Source organism: Bombina bombina, chromosome 3 (genome assembly GCF_027579735.1).
Source record: "Bombina bombina isolate aBomBom1 chromosome 3, aBomBom1.pri, whole genome shotgun sequence".
NCBI classification, from domain to species: Eukaryota; Metazoa; Chordata; class Amphibia; order Anura; family Bombinatoridae; genus Bombina; species Bombina bombina.
This window is the reverse complement of record NC_069501.1, coordinates 1,136,776,848-1,136,797,021: the sequence shown is the minus strand read 5'-3', so window position 1 is coordinate 1,136,797,021 and position 20,174 is coordinate 1,136,776,848. Positions and strand designations below refer to the sequence as shown.

The window sequence follows — 20,174 nt, the reverse complement described above, 5'->3', positions numbered from 1 at the left end:
ACGATTGTTAGCCCTGTTTTTACCTTTAGACTTTTTATCCTGTGGTAAAAAAGTTCCTTTCCCACCAGTAACAGTTGAAATAATAGAATCCAACTGAGAACCAAATAATTTGTTTCCCTGGAAAGAAATGGAAAGTAGAGTTGATTTAGAAGCCATATCAGCATTCCAGGTCTTAAGCCATAAAGCTCTTCTGGCTAAGATAGCCAGAGACATAAATCTAACATCAACTCTAATAATATCAAAAATGGCATCACAGATGAAATTATTAGCATGCTGGAGAAGAATAATAATATCATGAGAATCACGATTTGTTACTTGTTGCGCTAGAGTTTCCAACCAAAAAGTTGAAGCTGCAGCAACATCAGCCAAAGATATAGCAGGTCTAAGAAGTCAAATTTTTGAGGTAAGAAAAAATATGATAATTTAAAGCATAATCCCAAATATGAAACTGACTGTCTGGAAATAAGGAAAGTTGAACATTCTGAGTCAAGGCAAATAAATGTTTGAATACATATATTTAGAACTTTATAAATAAAGTGCCCAACCATAGCTTAGAGTGTCACAGAAAATAAGACTTACTTACCCCAGGACACTCATCTACATGTTTGTAGAAAGCCAAACCAGTACTGAAACGAGAATCAGTAGAGGAAATGGTAAATATAAGAGTATATCGTCGATCTGAAAAGGGAGGTAAGAGATGAATTTCTACGACCGATAACAGAGAACCTTATGAAATAGACCCCGTAGAAGGAGATCACTGCATTCAATAGGCAATACTCTCTTCACATCCCTCTGACATTCACTGCACGCTGAGAGGAAAACCGGGCTCCAACTTGCTGCGGAGCGCATATCAACGTAGAATCTAGCACAAACTTACTTCACCACCTCCCTTGGAGGCAAAGTTTGTAAAACTGATTTGTGGGTGTGGTGAGGGGTGTATTTATAGGCATTTTAAGGTTTGGGAAACTTTGCCCCTCCTGGTAGGAATGTATATCCCATACGTCACTAGCTCATGGACTCTTGTTAATTACATGAAAGAAACGGCTCACTAACGTTATTAAAAAATGGCATAATCATAAATCTGATACCAATATTGAATTATTCCTACAAAATGTAATGAATACAAGACATCAAAGCACTATTGAATATTGTCTATTTATTGGATCAAGTATCGATCACATTTTTTGTTTTGTTTTCCCCACCGGAAGTGACGTCACTGACACACGGAGGCTAGGTACCAGATGATTATGCTAGACGCATATGTTTTAAGATTTTGTTCTCACTGACAATCTAATATGCTTACGAATTGCTTTCTTTTAAGAATGTTATAAAGTCTTATTTTTGTTATTAAGAATAAACGGTAAACCGGAAACGGTTATTGCTGGGCACTTCCGGTTGTCAGTTACCAACCCCTATATAAGGCCACCAGATATCATTCCAAACCAGTCTTGATAAAGGCCTAGAGAGGGCCGAAACGCGTAGACCTGCACTGGTAAGCCTTATTTCAGTTAGAGGACTTATTTTTGAATGTTCTACACATTTGTTCTATTTCTTTTTTCCACAGGTTTTTTCCCACAGGATCTTCTTCCATCTTGGCCTAGCACCTGTTGGTAACGACAGTCACTAGGGGCAGATATTATTATCATTGGATATTTTTGCAACATAGATACATCAAAATTATCGTTTGTTGCGTCACTGTTTCAGTTATTTTTTGGTTTTCTACACTTTCACTATCCCACAGGATTGACACCATTGTTTGTTTTTGTTTTTATTGAACATCACATTACCTTTGGACAATTTTTGGAGTTATGTTTGGAGATTTTTTTCACTAAGAACATTGATTTATTGACTTTAGCACTGGTCACATTTATTTATACACTGGTTATTCACTTCTGATTCTACTTCTTTATTTTTTCATTTGTTTTTTCAGTTGTTTTTTACATTGAGTATTTTATAACCATTGTTGCAGGTTTTTATATCTTACAGTAATTCATTGTCATTTTTTATTTGTATTGTATTTTTATGCATTTTTATGTAATTTTATGCATGGATCCATGCCATTTGTAATTATTGTCTATTAAATATTTTAATATCGTATACCTTACCTTAGCCTCCGTTTGTCTGGCACCTGGGCACACTCTTCACATTTGTTTCATTTGAGGTGATAGCTAGGTATCACCCCCCTGGGCCTTCAAGGTTTAGTTGGCGCTGGAGTATACCTCTGTGTTAAAAACATGTTTTTCAGCAACTGGTTAATTCCTATCCTTTTTCTGAGCCAACTAATGTGTATGTATAATGTGGGTTGTTTTTCTGTATATAATGTATATGGTTCCTATGCAAGCCTGAGTTTTTTTCTGATATAATTACATATTTTCTATTAATTGCATTTCTAAAAAATGATAACCTGTGTGTTCTAAAAAAATATTCTAATGGGCACCTTATTTAAAATGGTGAGGCACCCCAATGCACACTATGTAACAGACAACTAATATAAAGACATTTTGCACTGTAAAATCAGTATAGTACACTGTGACTTGAGTCAATCTATATAGATATGGAAAGTTACGGGACAAGACGATAAGCTGAAGAAATAGTTTTGAGGCCCATATTCTATAAACACAAAAAAAAAACTGAAGTTAAAAATAAGATTGTCAAAAACTATATGTAAATAAAAAAACAGAGCTAAGAATATAATTCCCAAGAGGCATGTGAAAAAAAAGCCTATGGGTAAAGCTGCAGTCCCCAACCTGTCAACACCAATGGCAAAAAGCACACAGGTAAAAATGGAAACACATAAGGATGAGACAGGGAATGAGAAGCATGAGCAGGGGAATTAAATGGAAGTAAGCAAAGTGAGAGAGGAAATATGCATCAACTGCTTCGTAGGGAAGTCAAATTTGCCATTCATTAGAAGGTAGTAGAAGTTTGTAACACAAATAGTATAGATTTTGTTACTTTAAATACTGTATTAAGGTGGAAACTTTACAAATACTATATTAAGGTAAAAACTTTACAAATAATGTATTAAGGTGGAAACTTTACAAATAATGTATTAAGGTGGAAACTTTACAAATCCTATATTAAAGGTAAAAACTTTACAAATAATGTATTAAGGTGGAAACTTTACAAATAATGTATTAAGGTGGAAACTTTACAAATAAATACCAGTGTTCATATTTGACAGCAATGCAATATAAATATATACATTTATTTTTTTATATTTTTTTTTTGGGGGGGGATGTGCAAGAGAGGATGGATTTAACTTTTTTACATCTTATTTATTTTGTGTTCACCCATACGTAGTTAGTACCAAATTATTATTGTACTAATGTCTTTTGGCAACAATGTTTTTAACCCTTGCTAAAAAAAGGGATCTGCAAAGTCAGAAAATATTTTAGGCTTTTTTGGGCTGAAGAAAAATCAAGGGTACTATAGAGAAAACAAATAATCACACGTTCTTATTGATAAAGTAAAACAAAAAAATATGGCAAACTAATGAGCCACTCGAAAACTTACTTTGTTTGCAGCCTTTTTTTCCATTTTGTTATTCTTGTGAAGAAAGTCTGCTGTAATGGAATTATGTTTTATATTTTCCTATGTTTTGGCAATATTTTGTTGGCATATCAGCTGAGGAGCAGTGCAATGCAGAGAAAGCGCCACATAAAATCTCTGTTGCAATACATTAACTAATGAGAGGGGTTGTGTTCCATTAAAACTTTATCTACGGCCACTTAAAGGGACAGTCTACTTGAAAATTCCCATAGTTTAAAAAGATAGATTATTCCTTTATTACCCATTATTATTTTGCATAACCAACACTATATTAATATACTTTTTACCTCTGATTTCCTTGTATCTAAGCCTTTGCTTGGATGCACTGAGACTGCCCCCTTATCTCAGTGCTTTTTAGAAACTTTCATTTTAGACAGTTAGCGCTGGTTCATGCATTACTCAACAGTAGTGAGCACAATGTTATCTTTATGGCACACATGAACTAGCACTGTCTGAATGTGAAAAGCTGATAAAAAGCATTGAGATAGGAGGTAGCCTGCAAGGGCTTAGAAACAGGCAGAGACTTAGTGTTTTAGAGGTTATAAAGTATATCAATATAACAATGTTGGTTGTGCAAAACTGGGGAATCAGTATTAAAGGTGTTGGTATTTTTTATTGTTTAAAAATATAGATAAGTGACTGTCATTTTTAATTTGATTTTATGTAATATTCACATGAAATATTAGAATGTAAGCTCCCAAGTCCACCTGTCCTGTTGATCACTTTATGTAAAGATGGTTTACAGCTTACAGTGACTCAAGGGCAGGGCCTTCTACTGATGATTTCTGTAAATGTTTTCTGATTAGTGTACTAAGTACTCTACTACATAATAATAGTAATTCTTTTAATTTTTTTCATCCCCTAAAAAATGTGATAAACATTTTCAGCACACAGGCTGTACAAAGACTAGGGGGTGGGCCTGATTTTGGCTTGCAGACAGTGGTGATTCTAGAACTTAAAGGGACATTTTCATTTCAGCATTTGAAATAGCTTTCCCCTGTGGTATCCCTACCTATACTGAAAGATTCTATACTCAAGTATATACTTAAGAAAAGCTGTGTAAACATATTCACTAGAAGATATTATACTCATTTTATACTCTGCAGCTGGTATAAAAAGTCATTGGAAACACATTAAGGTGAAAACTATTTTAAAGTACACTGTCCCTTCGGAGGTGATAATTTGAAAGGCTAACAAAGGTGGTGAAAAAGTTTAAAGAAACAGGACACAATATATGGAGCCCTTCAACTGGGATTCTACATGCGTCTTTGAAGGTACATATTACGCACCCCTAAAGAACCTCCACTGCCTACCGCTAAAATAAAGAACCAAAATGCACTGCCACATCTGAGCAGCACACAGCCAGTAAGTCAATCGAAGTGGTATAGGGGTAGACAATTATCGGCAATGTCCAGCTCAGGACCAAACTGCCAGGGTTTAAACACAGTATATTTATAAAGGGCCATTAGTAAAATAATAAAGTGTTGTAATGATTCACAGCATTTTACTATTGTATTACCGTGTCTCTTTAACGCACTAGTAAGTACAATATGTTCAGTCATTTACAAAAGCATTGGTATTTCTACAAAACAGGTTTATGGAATACAAACAAAATGTGTTTTTTCCAACTTCCTTATAAAAAGCTCATTTTGTATTGCAGCTTAAAGATAACACAAACAATTCCTGTATGAAGTCATTTATTCAGGTTACGTTTATTCACAAGAATGTCTCTCCATTTGTTGTTATGCTACCAGTATGTAGTATGCATACGCCTTTTGTTTAGCCGTATGGGCAACAGAGTAAAACTGTGTAATTTGGCTAGATTGTAAAATAGTATGGAAATCAGTAATGTGTTAAAAGTGTGATATGAAACCAGAATAGAACAAAATGAATAGCAAAACAGAGGTTTTTTTTTTTTTTTACTTCCTGTAGTTCAAATTTGTTGCTGCAAAATGTGTTGTGATAAGGCAGACTGAGACAATATGCAAACGCACTCAAGTATTACTTAGGGCTCCATGTACGAAGCAGCGAAAGCTGCTCCGGAGCCTTTGCGGGGCAGGTTCACATATGCGAGCCTGCTTCCCGCAATGTAAGAGAGCTCTCTCGGTGATTGACAGCCCCTTCAGTCGCGCGACTGAAGGGGCGGGCATTACACACTCCGCTGAGTGTGTAATGATACATACGGGCAAGCGGATCCGCTGCCCGTGTGTAGCTGAGGCGGGCAGACAGCTTCGCGAGTTAAGAAGCTGTCCGCCCGCCTCTTAGTACATGGAGCCCACAGAGTACAACCATGTCTTCTATTGCGAACAGTGCTCTTTAATACAACTGCCTTAATCTGCCTTCCCTGTCTTGTTCTAATTCTTGTGCCCCCATATAGCACAGTAGAATCTGCTGTGACATTACTAATAAAGATAATAAATAATATTGTCCACAAAAAACATAATGCTGTATTAAAATCCAAAAAAGTGCTAAAAATTAATTTTCTGTAGTAGTAAATAATAATAATAATAACAACAACTTTAAATATGGTCAGTTACGTCATTCTTTGCAGCTTTTTATAGAGTGCCAATAACACCTTCATATATAATTGAGATTGTGGCAGGAGGTGTAAATCTGTCATGAGACTGTTCGTAACAGTTGCGAGTCTACAAAATAAAATATAGCATAACAGTTTGCATGGTACTAAGCGACATGCAAGTCCCGGGCAAGCATCTAGATGGGATTGTTTAAAGTTCCTCTATAATGGGATGCAACTACTGTGGAAATTTTGAGGTAAAATATCTTTACTTTTTACATAGAGATGGTCATATGATATTTTTAATTAGCGTTTTACAGATATGCTGCATTATATATGAGAGAGAGAGAGAGAGAGAGAGAGAGAGAGAGAAGAGAAAGAGGGAGAGAGAAGGGGCTCAATTTATCAAGCCCTTCTCCTCCTTTGACTGCAGGTTTGCACAGGAGAACCTGCAGTCAGGAATTATCAAACAGTGGTCATCGGACAGCTGCTTCCCTACCCTGTTCTCCACCTCTTAGATGGAGAATTTCAATCTCCCCAGTCTCGTGCAATGTTAAATTCTGGCAGCGAATTGCTGCCTGCCAGAGGAGAGCTCGGGCGGACAGGGGCGAATATGTACGCCCCTGCCCACCAAGGATTGCTAAATCGAGCTCAAGAAAAAAGACGAGAGGAGGGAGAGAGAAGAAAGGAGAGAGGAGAAAGAAGGAGAGAGGAGAAAGAAGGAGAGAGGAGAAAGAAGGAGAAAGAAGGAGAGAGAAGAAAGAGAGGGAAAAGAGAGAAAGAGAATAGAGATTTTAACATAGTATTTAATAGGTATATAGTAAAGTAATACAATTCTCATGCTGTTTCTAAAAACGGTTAAACACACATTTAAACTCAGCATTCCTATGCTGTTCTGCAACTGCACACAGCCTGTGATTGGTGATTATGAGAATATGTAAATCACAAGAACCAATGTATTGCGAGGCTTGAATACAAATAGAATGGTGTAACAAATGGCATTTTCGTAGTAAATTGCAGCGTCCCTTTAATATAATTGAAGTAATTTATAAAAAGGACAAAAGCTGGTAAAGCAGACTTGTGTTAAGAGACAAATTTTCACACAGTCACAGTATTCAAATCAATTGTAGGTCACATTTCATATAGTAATGTAAATAAATTACAGGGAGCTTTGCTCAGTAATTTTCCCAACTACTAGTTCCCGCACCACTCAAGTTAACATGTTTTAATCTCACTTACGTTCCACCTTCTCAAACATGACAGAAAACAGGAAATCTCTGGGGGTCATGTAATGTTCTCCATCATATATCAATGAAGCAAACTGCATAAACCGCTGTTTTCGGATTGACTGCTTTTCTTTTGTATCGTCAATAAGATCTGCATTCTGAAAAAACAGAAGCAAGAAAAATGAATACGTGTACAGATACAATTAGTCAAACTAAAATAATAAAACATACCTTTCGATATCATTCCTATATTTTTTTTCCCTTAAAAAAATAAAGAATCACCAATTGTATATATAGAATAAGAACTTCCAGACAGTAAAACTTGATTTATGTATAAACTCCACATTTGCTAAGTACCACACACTATGATAGTAAATTATAAATAATAACAGACAAAAACACAAGAAATACAAACACCTTGGAGGGCTGCGACCATAATTTTGGCAGCCCTGCACTACAAAGAGCTAAGACACTATGGCCTAGATATTAAAAACCTCTCTGCTCCGGTGAGATATTCTAAAATGATCCTCCAGCACGGCGAGATCACTAGTAAATTTTCAAAAGGCAGATTTTGCTTTACTTCTCCAAGGGGAATTCCCTACATGTCTGGTCTGTATGTGAAGGAGAGAGAAGTCCTTTGCAATAGTGCACTGCATGACATGACAGCTCTGTTGCATTTACACTTTGTGCTTTCTATTTTATATCACTTTACACTTCTGAATAAATTTTATTTTAGACTTTCTATTTTGTATTTTAATTTTGTATACAGCAGTGTATTTAGGATTGTGATTTTACAAATTCGGATTATGCCATAGTTTGTGTATATTTAGGAAATTAGGCTCATACTTTGTATATTTATGTGTATCTTTTACAGATCAGATTGCATTTTGCATGTCTTAGTTAAATTATACCTGAAAAACTGCCAGCTTCGGTTTCCCAGAGAGAGTCATTACTTTCTATGGGCCAGATAATCATTCTCTAGCTTGGAGAGAGATTATAGTGCTGACTTTATAGGGTCAGAACTCGCTGAATTTTCTAATAAAAGGGGAGGAATCCGGAAATCCCAGAGAGATGAGAGATGCCTTCCATAGAATGTAATAAAGCTCTCTGGGATACAAAAATTCACATGGGAGAGAGAAGGTAACTGGAGAACCCCTTGGGCTGATATAAAGGCTCCGCTTGCAACAATCAAAAGCACCGACACAACAACCAATAGGATCACCAGATTGTAAAGATACAACTACCTAGGGGATCCAATAGAATCAAATCACAGAATACAAAAACCCACTGTTTACAACTGCAAGGATATGCTTGATAAAGGCTGTATTAATCAGCTGAAACGCGTTGCCTACTCCTTGCTACACTGAACATTTTCATAGTCCACTTTCGAAGTGGACCGCCAAGACTACATCAAACCACGGACCAACAAATACGCTTGAAAGATATTCTGAAGCGTTCAAGAACAACCTTCAAAGCACCTAGTCCTCCTTTCAAAGGACCGCCAAGAACAACTGAAATACCTTACCTAATAATTGGGCCTAAAGAAACCTGTGGACACCTGCAGATCGGATACTCTGAAACAAATAGAGTACGGATCTAAACAGAACACATTCGCAACAATTCAAGAGGTTTTGAAAACCTGAACCAGGCAAAAAGCCCAGCCATCTGACAAAAGGATTAACGGTTAAAGCACACTACCACAATACCCCAGCATCTACTTCTTCAAGTGTGTGTAATTGCAGAGACAAACCAACTCGACATACTGAAACCACTACAACACCGGCAGCGGCTATCCCGGCTTCCGATCCACATTCATCACAGTAAAGATTGAATTGGGTACAAAAAGAAACTAGACCAGAAACAAAGTATCCCAAAAGAAACAACGGGTAAGATTTATTATACCTACACCAACTAAGGAAGTTAATGTGAAGGACAGATAACCAAAACTACTTAACAGTGACTTATAATCGCAATATATATAGCAATTAGATAAAAACGTGTTGCAGCACGCCCGCACATACTATCCCCACGGAGGACTTAACAACAGCGCTTTTAACAAAAAGCAATTAACAATTACTCTAACGATCACGGCAGAAAGACTTTATCTTTCATAACTTATACGATTTTTACTGTATCACTTTATTTTTGTTTCACTTTTATTATTTGTTACTATTGTTGATACCATTGACGCTATTTTAATTATATTGTTGATACCATTGACGCTATTTTAATTATGTATGTTCAGCTTTAAACAAACGAATATGGTAAATATGGTAATTAAGAATTAATATTGCGAATATTCTTTGTGGATACCATACTTCTTCACAAGTCCACTATATCAAATCCATAAAAAATATCTGCAATTAAACCAAAATTCAAAAATTCAAATATACAGATATGTTTGTATAACACACTAAGTAACAGGGATTGGAAAACATATTATATCATTTTATTCACACTGTATGGTTGGCCAACCAGTTAGATTTGTTTTAAGAATCAATTTCTATTGTTTTAAATTTTATTGTATGTATTTATAATTCTAAAAATAAATAGATCTCATTGAATCCAACTACATAGTAAGACTATCTTTCCTTATTGGGTAATTAAGCACAAGCGCTTAAGAGTCTCATCCAATCCAGATTTTACCTCCGCTTGCAACAATGCCAAATTAAACTGAAATGTTTTTGCTATAATTTAACTTGCTTTTGTCTATATTTTAGTATATTTAGTTAGTATTGCCGGAGCACGGGGTATTCGAATTTCAGCACTACATTAAAAAGTAAGTTATAGGTCATCTTCATTACAACTGATAAATTAAACTCAATCTACAATATTGCTATCATTCCAGATCCGTTTAAACTAAGGGGAAAGTTTACCATTACTTTAAATTTCAACCTTAGTGTCCCTTTAACTGGACAAAATATATTAATCTAGTGATCTATCAATGTTCCTTTTATATTTCTGGATGTAAATAATGAAGCTGTATAGAGTTAACAACTGCAAGCTGCAGTAAGTTTTGATTATTTCCTGTAATGTTATACAACTTTAATAGTTATAATAAATGTCACAGGTGCTCATAAGTTGTTTGTGGTTTTGTAAGGAGGGTTAGACCACAAATCCACAAACCACAATGGTATTGAGTATTAGTAGGTGACGAGTAAATAAAATGATGAACAGTTCTTAGTTTTGTTAATTTTAAAAAGAGTCATTAAACACCTCTTGGTTTTGCGTATAAAGTATGCTTTGTACTACGCTCTCTAGAGAAGACAAAAAGCAAAATCTGAAACCTAAAGCGCTGCAAATTGCATAAACCAGCTTTTTAATTTACAGGTTACATAATTTGCTTTTTAGCCCCTCTTTAGGGAGCGTGGGACAAAGTACAATTTGACACTAAATAAGAGCCAACAATGAAACCTGCAATTCTAAGTGACAGAAAAGATAATGCAATGTTTATTAGATGTCCACATATTCATGAGACTTTGTGCTTTTTCAATTCAATCCTATTTATGTAATTTTGAAAAATAAAAATACAGATCAAAGACAATTAGCCTAATTTTTTTCTTTTCAACAACAGATTAAAATGGTACAATCGTATTATAGTTTGATTTAAATACATGATCAATTTATCATACAAAACATCTGGCACATTTGGAAGAAAAAAGGAAAGAAAGAAAATACACAATACAACTAAAATAACAAAAAAGAAATTAATAACTCAAACAATCAGTGGTCAACCAATACCTTCATTGTAACATTATCTTAAACTTTGCAGCATTTTTTTACTTAGCTTGTGACAGTTTAGGGTACAATAGTCTACTTTTGAGATATATATACACGCACATATTGTATATATAAACACACACACAGTTCTAAATAGAAGCATTTTTGCAAAATACTTCAATTAGCCCGTTGATATTTAAAGGGACAGTCTAGTCAAAATTAAACTTTTACAATGAGATAAAGCATGCAATTTTAAACAACTTTCCAGTTTACTTAAAGGGACAGTCTAGTCCAAAATAAACTTTCATGATTCAGATAGGGCATGTAATTTTAAACAATTTTCCAATATACTTTTATCACCAATTTTGCTTTGTTCTCTTGGTATTCTTAGTTCAAAGCTTAACCTAGAAGGTTCATATGCTAATTTCTGAGACCTTGAAGGCCACCTCCTTTCAGAATGCATTTTAACAGTTTTTCACCTATAGAGGGCGTTAGTTCATGTGTTTCATATAGATAACACTGTACTCTAGCACGTGAAGTTACCTGGGAGCCAGCACTGATTGGCTAAACTGCAAGTCTGTCAAAAGAACTGAAATAAAGGGGCAGTTTGCAGAGGCTTAGATACAAGATAATCACAGAGGTAAAAAGTATATAAATATAACTGTGTTGGTTATGCAAAAGTGGGGAATGGGTAATAAAGGGATTATCTATCTTTTAAAACAATAACAATTCTGGTGTAGACTTTCCCTTTAAACAAATTTGCTTTATTTTCTTGGCATTCTTTGTTGAATGCTAAACCTAGGTAGGCTCATATGCTAATTTCTAAGCCCTTGAAAGCAGCCTATTATCTCAGTGCATTTTGACAGTTTTTCACAGCTAGACAGCACTAGTTCATGCATGCCATATAGATAACATTTTACTCACTCCTGTGGAGTTATTTATGAGTCAGCCCTGATTGGCTAAAATGCATGTCTATCAAAAGAACTGAGATAAGGGTGCAGTCTGCAGAGGCTTAGATATAAGGTAATCACAGAGGTAAAAAGTGTATTAATATAACAGTGTTGGTTATGCAAAACTGGGGATAGGGTAATAAAGGGGTTATCTATCTTTTTATAAAATAAAAATTCTGGAGCAGACTGTCCCTTTAACATTGCACAAGAGCTCTCTTGTACAATGACACCCCCTGCTCTCGCTACAAACCAAAATTGCTGGAGTGCAGGCCATGATGATCAACCTGAACAAGCCTCAAAACCTGCTAATGCAGCTTAATTCATTTTCCTTTATAATGTGTGTTACTTCTGTCACAAAAGATGTATTATTTTCACTTGAGCAAAAAATGCTTTTAATAAAATATATAGCTATTTCAAAAGTGTATTTAAGTATGCACCATGCACCAGCATTTTAAACACAGCAATTGTTCAGAGAGCCTAAAGCGCTTGTACCATCTGGTAATGACTCAATGTGTTAATTGCTGAAATAATACAAGCCCCACTGGCGCTTTGAGCAGCTGAGGTATCTAAAATGCTCCCACACTGAGAATATCTATTATTATTATCTAGTTATGCTTCACATGCATGTACATCTATGTGCATTGAATTTTTTACCTGAATGTCCCTTTAATTAATGGGACACTGAACCCAAATTTTTTCTTTCTTGATTCAGATAGAGCATGACATTTTAAGCAACTTTCTAATATACTCCTATTATCAAATTGTCTTCATTCTCTTGGTATCTTTATTTGAAATGCAAGAATGTAAGTTTAGATGCCGGCCCATTTTTGGTGAACAACCTGGGTTGTTCTTGCTGATTGGTGGATAAATGCATCCACCAATAAAAAAGTGCTGTCCAGAGTACTGAACCAAAAAAGCTTAGATGCCTTCTTTATCAAATATAGATAGCAAGAGAATGAAGAAAATTGATAATAGGAGTAAATTAGAAAGTTGCTTAAAATTGCATGCTCTATCTGAATCACGAAAGAAAAAAATTGTGTTCAGTGTCCCTTTAAATTTATAATTCAGATAGAGAACACAATTTTAAACAACTTTCCAATGTTCTTAAAAAGTATTATCGAAATTGCTTTGCTCTTTTGGTAGCCTTTGTTGAAACGCATACCAACATATTTTTTTTCATGATTTAGATAGACAGTTTAAAACAACTTTCCAATTTATTTCTATTAATTTGTTTAATTTTCTTGGTATCCTTTTTTTTGAAGTAACAGCAATACACTACTGAGAGCTTCCTGGACACATCGGAGCATATCTGTGCAACCACCAATCAGAAGCTAGTTCCCAGTAGTGCATTGCTGTGCCTGAGCCTAACATAGGATACCAAGAGAATGAAGAAGATTAGGTAATAGAAACAAATTGCAAACTTGTTTAAAAGTACACATTCTATCTGAATCATAAAGTTTGCTTAAAGTGAAGGTAAAGTTACCTTGACACTGATACAGAATCCAATTATTTGTTGAAAATGAATGGGACTTTAATTCATGATTTTTTACAATATTACTTCCAAATCCAGTAATTTCTATTTCAATTCCCTTTTTGCCGATTTTCACAATCAACCCATTTTTTTGTTTGTTTGTTTTATTTTTGGTCAAGTTTTTAGAGCAACCAGCTGAAATTCTGGCCGTTAGGCGGCCATGACCCTACGTCATCCGCCTACTAGATGTACTGCGCATGCGCTAGAGTCTATTTCATTCTTCAAAGACTACACGGGTGTTCTAGTTTCGCGCATGCATACTTCTTCTGAATAAGGCCGCTTTATGTAGGTGAAGGGAGATGGGTGTGCTGAGAATCGCGCATGCGCAGTTACATTGCTCATCGTGAACGCGCTTCTGCTGTTACGTATAGAGCCGGGTAGGATCACTCTATACGTAACAGCACTTCAAAACCGGATATAGAGGTTGGGAGGAGTTATCCACAGAACGGTAGGGAAAAATATAGATAAAAATAAAAGACAAATATTTTTTTTTATAAAACCAAGTTAGCGATTAGCATATTCTATGTTGAAGGAATACATAGATATATTACAATTAAATAAACTTTACCTTCACTTTAACTGTTCAATGTTAAATACTGCTTTTTGGACTCTTGCAACTTTAGATTAGTTGAGTAAATTTGCCAGTTTTTTAGGCACCGTTAGTGTCTGGTAATGCTGAAAATTTGAAGTAAATCGGTTGAGGGTTTTTGGAGTTATGCATATTTTTTTGACGCAAAATGGAAGGGAAATGATTAATCTGCAAAAAATGGTGTATTCATCTTTATGAAACACTTTTCATTTGTGCAGAAATGAGCAGTGGTTACTGAGATTATATTTGAAAGGAATTTAAAGGGATATAAATGTCATGGTTCAGAAAGAGTATATCATTTTAAACAACTTCCCAATTTACCTCTAATATCTATTTTTCTATATAAATGTATATCTCTATCTATCTATCTATCTATCTATCTATAAAGTGTTCTTGCTTTAACTTGTCTTTTTGTTCAACAAGTGTCACAGTTAAGGATTGGGCTATGGCCAGAACGTTCTTGCCCATTTGTGTGTCATCAATGAATAAACCTTTGCCATAACAAGCATATTATGTATCAAGCACATGTCTGACTGCAAATCCTCAATGAGCTAATCTTGGGTGCATTCCTAGTGTTGAATCACAGGAGAAATTACATCTCGTTTAACACCTAAAATCTGTAAAGTCAACTCTTCAAAGCTTAAAGGAAATCTAAGCTTTACAGATTATATATAAATCTGTTTAAAGGGATATTACATTTATTTTAATATATAGTATAACATTTCAACACTACTGCATTGCAAAATAAATGTTTTATATGTTTTTCAAATAAGATTTTTTTTAAAGGGGCACTACAGTCAAAATTAAATGTTCATGATTCAGATAGAACATGCAGTTAGTTCTAAGAGACTTTCCAATTTACTTAACATAATAACATTTTGGATCACATTTTTATAGGCACACTTTCTGAGGCACCATCTCCTACTGAGCATATGCTAGTCTGTGATTGTCTGATGGCTGTCACATAATACAAGGGGCAAGCAATGGGGAAAATAATCTACAGCTTATTTGAAATTCAGAGTAAGTGTTATTGTTTTATTATACACTTCTTAATTACGCAATTCTATTGTAGTTAATGGTCCTTTTTTCATTACTTTAATGCTCAAGAACATACACCTTGAAAAGCCTTGAGCATGTTTGTATTATCTCTTTAGCTGCAGCTAGTTAGGGACAGATACAATAGAGTTCCGGCACTGAAGAAGCCATCACAAATAACATGTTGCTGCAGGATACATTTTCAGGGGTAAATAGAGATAAATTAAAGCAAAATGAATAACAAAGGTACCTTAAAAAAATACCACCACTGAAAAATAGAAGAAAAATGTCATAAAAGTTCTAACTGGTAGGAGAGGACATTCTTGGAACATAACCTGTCTTTATCATGTGAAGAATAGAGAATAATGAAACACTGGAGCATTTTTTAACATTATTATTTCAATCATTGTGGCATGATAATCAATAGAAAACTATTTTTGTGAACACAACACAACTATAAATACATAATACAAAACTCTGCCTACTCACAAATCAACTAATCAATTTGAATTGCATATCTAAACTTCGCAGTGCACCATATGTACATCATTACCTCATCAGTGTGAAAACAATTGTTAATGTGCCTGCACATATTGTGTATCGACATTTGCTGTGATACATGTGCATTAGTGAATATAAAATGTGATTATAATTCAGGGATACTAAGATGGCGTATGATCTTTTTGATACAATTAAAAACCTAAATAATGGGGGGGGGGGGCGTGTCTAGCAGCCATCATGGTCGGCAGCATAAATGAAAGCAGAGCAAAGAGTGTTTATAAAATAGCCGTTTTTCTACAAACTGCAGACGTCTAATTTGATTTCTACAACTAAGAAGATCTCTCTATCAATCTCTGAACCTCCTGATACCTTTGGGACCTAAGTATGGACACCAGTTTTAGAGACCCTTTGCAACGTAGGGTGGTAAGAGTTCACAATCTCCCCTCTAACTGTGTAGCAAAACTGCAGCCAATGACCTACACACTAATGAACCCTTCAAACTTTATCCCTGGAACACTGAGTCTATGCAGAATTGGAATAGGATAAAGGCTTTATATATATCTAGGATTTGAGGAGTCTTTTTATCTCTGCTTTGTCTCCCCTACATCTGCCCTAGTAATTTGGAAGCTAGTGACTATCTACAGCTGAACTGTTTTTATTTTTTGTTTTCTTTTTCTTTTGTGGGGAAGTCTCAAAGTTAGTTTGTTAACCCTTTCATGACCGGGTTAAAAAGTCTACATCGGAACAGCGTTCTGATGTAGACAAATTGAAATCACGTGATCGTGTAAAAGATTGCAAGATTTCAATTATGGGATCGGGTCTGGGGGGCGTCCCTAAGACGCTAGGAACGCCCTCCAGACCGCGATCAAATCATGCAAGCCTAGTAGGCTTCAGGACAGCCGTTTGCGATGACATTGTATTCCGTCATAACGGCTTTTAAGTTAACTATCGAACTGAAGTGGTCAGGATATATACACTTATAAGTGTGATTTAACCTTTTAATGCCGTTATGCCGTTGTATTCCATCACAATGGCATAACGGCATTAAAAGGTTAAATCACACTTATAAGTGTATATATCCTGACCACTTCAGTTCGATAGTTAACTTATTTTGTGTTCTTTTTGGTCACTAGAACTTAGTGTTCACATTATTACATGGATGGTTATCAGTTTAAAACTATGCAAATCGTTAAAACTCATTGGCTAGCTATGTATATTACATCCCCATATATTTACATAGTGATCACCAGAGAGAGTTCTTTTAGCTCTATAACCCTATTGCAGATAGAACCAAGCATTTATGCTTCATCTCAACCAGTGAGGGGCCAAACCAGAGTGGACCCAACTTTGTCCATATTACTTGAAATGATTATAGGTTGTGGAACATACAGCTATGCAGTCTATACTAATCAAATCTATAAGCAATTATGGGAACCATACCTACATTAGATTATTATTCTGGACTAGTTGGTTGATTTAGCTGACCACCATTCTGGGCATCACTTGTCACTAGGTTCAGTAGGTTACTATACCTAATATATTTTCATAAGGAATATAAAACAGACCCAACCAGGCTACTAGTTTATCTTATTTGGCTATTCATGGGCATAGAAATCCCCACTATTACTCTATCCCCTCTGCAAAAGGGAGGATACGTTTTCACAGCTATCCTATTAACTCTACAGCACCATGGTTTATCATGATTGGCTATAATTTCCTCCTGTATCCTAAATACACTGAGAACCTCTATACATCGAATAGTTGCACATCACCATAAATAGTTCATTAACAGAAGACTAGATATATTATACATGTTCTCACTTTCTACCCTACATTACTGATCAGGAAGTTTTGAGACTGCCCAACAGACAAGCTTAGTGCTCTTATATCAATATAGTCATTTCCATACTACACTTGAACTTCATATAGATCCCGCCTATGGATATCTGGTGACACTGAATCGTTATTTATATGCTTGTCTCTTTTATTTTGTTGTTAACCTCTGCTTAGACCATCTATCATAGGGATAATGTGTGTTTATTGGTATATATATTAGTTCTTTATTTTGCTTGACTTGAATATTTTTATTTTATATTATCCTAAAGGTAACTGCTTACTAATACTAAGATCCCCTATTTCCACTCGAGCGGCTCTCGCCCGCTGTATTCCCCTTACCCAATTCCCCACTCAACAACTCAGCTAACCACATACTCGTTCCACAAGAAACCTGATCTGTAGTTTCCATAATACAATACATGCTATAGAAAAGGAGGGAGGTTTCTATTCCATAGGCTCAACATTCTTTCAGGCTGTTAATCATTGTATCCTCGCTGAAATTACTGTCCATAACACGCTCCATTAGTGGACCTAATTATAATTTAGAGACAGATTTTTGCTTTTGATGTATATTATTAAGCTGTGAATGTCATTGTATTTGCAGTGGATTGTGAATTCTCTTACTCTTGTCTAAAAGTGACATGTCTTTTGAATGTTGTAGCCATGTTGCCTTCAGTATGTTTTGATAACCTCAATAAAAACTTATTTACCAAAAAAAAAACTCAATAATGGACGTTACACTCGCCTACACTCAAACGCTGCACACAGCTACCGGGAAGGTATACAGTTGGGCTCATAAGGTTACATACCCTGGCAGAATTTATGATTTTTTGGCCATTTTTCAGAGAATATGAATGATAACACAAACATTTTTCTTTCACTCATGGTTAGTGTTTGGCTGAAGCCATTTATTATCAATTATTGTGTTTACTCTTTTTAAATCATAATGACAAAAGAAACTACCAAAAATTACCCTGATCAAAAGTTTACATACCCTGGTGATTTTGGCCTGATAACATGCACACAAGTTGACACAAGGGGGTTTGAATGGCTAATAAAGGTAACCATCTTCCCTTGTGATCTGTTTGCTTGTAATTTGTGTGTGTGTATAAAAGGTCATTGAGTTTCTGGACTCCTGACAGACCCTTGCATCTTTCATCCAGTGCTGCACTGACGTTTCTGGATTCTAAGTCATGGGGAAAGCAAAAGAATTGTCAAAGGATCTGTGGGAAAAGGTAGTTGAACTGTATAAAAAAGGAAAGGGATATAAAAAGATATCTAAGGAATAGAGAAAGCAAATCAGCAGTGTTCAAACTCTATCAAGAAGTGGAAAATGTTCAGAGAGGAATTGCCTGGTATTTCGGCGCTGGACTGACCGTAATAGGCGGGGTCAGACTGATATACTACAGGAAAGTTCTACTCTGTGAAAAGTATTACTGGGCTAAAAGAAGTTGCACCCAGGTGGTAAATTGCCATAGAACAGGCTAACAATTGTATTGAGCTGGTTGATCGTTCCTGTGAGTGCACGTGTGTGTGTGTGTGTGTGTGTATATATATATATATATATATATATATATATATATATATATATATATATATGTGTATATATATATATATATATATATATATATATATATATATATATATATATATATATACACATACACATATATATACTGATAGGGAAAGTAATTTCCCTATGGTATCACACATCACTGTGAAAGCAGAATTGCAAAACATGTATGGTGTGTACTAAATGTGTAAAGTTGCAATGTGTTTGTTTAGTTTAAATATTACTTTTCAATAGGTATGTACATTCAGAAAATTTGTTATGAATCGAATGCTGAATATGGCCGTCGCCTGTGGCATTTGGCTATTTTCAGTTCTTAGTGTGTTGGAACAATAGTGTTTGCAACGGAACGAAGTTCTGATGCAAACACAATTAGTAAAAATGAAATCACGCAATTGTAATTTCAAGGCCGAGATCAGATCATGGAGGACTGCCTGCGCTGCTAGGAATGCCCCCTAGGCCGATCCTTGTCGTTGTCAAAGGGGGAAGCTACAGAACGCCATATATGGTAGGACGTTCAATGCCATCCTAACTTAAAGCCCAGTGCAGCTAGGAGGGCATGGAACGTCCTAACGGTGTGAAGGGGTTACAAAATCTAACTCTCAAAATAGCCAATGGCGGAGGCCATATTCAGCATTTGTTTCATGCACATCCTAACTTTTTCTGGGTTGCGACTTCTTGTGCTACATGATTTTAAGCTAAATGTATTTTTTCCCTGTATGTCTAAGTTAAGTGTTCTAGTCTGGGGCTGACAGATGTATACAAAACTTTGTATTCAACAAAAATATAATATATTGTGGAGCTTTTTAATTTACTAAAGCTTACACAATAAGAACAACAAAGAACATATATATCAATCTACCTATCTATCTATATATATATATATATATATATAAACTGCATACTGACAGACTGTATGCCAGTACCTAAGATGGTGGGGACGAGTGGGGGGAGGGAAGAGAGCTATTTGGGAGGGATCAGGTAGGGATCAGGGGGTGGGAGGTGTCAGGTGAAAGTGTAATCTCTACAGTACAGCAAAAACCTTACAAGCTAATTAACCCTTTCACTGCCATGAATTTCAAGTGTGGCGAGCAAAGCCATGTATGTCTGCTAGGTTCCTAGAGAAGCTTTAACAACCATTTGTCTTAT

The 20,174-nt window shown here is 35.4% G+C and overlaps 1 protein-coding gene across 1 annotated transcript in view; it reads right to left on the bottom strand.

Moving 5' to 3' along the window:
* MICU2 (mitochondrial calcium uptake 2) overlaps positions 1-20,174 on the bottom strand; it is an 811,360-nt gene that overhangs the window by 494,848 nt on the left and 296,338 nt on the right. Inside the window, exon 2 of the mRNA XM_053708516.1 lies at positions 7,307-7,451. Within this exon, the coding sequence (XP_053564491.1) occupies positions 7,307-7,451 (145 nt within the window). The remainder of the gene's footprint in view (positions 1-7,306; positions 7,452-20,174) is intronic.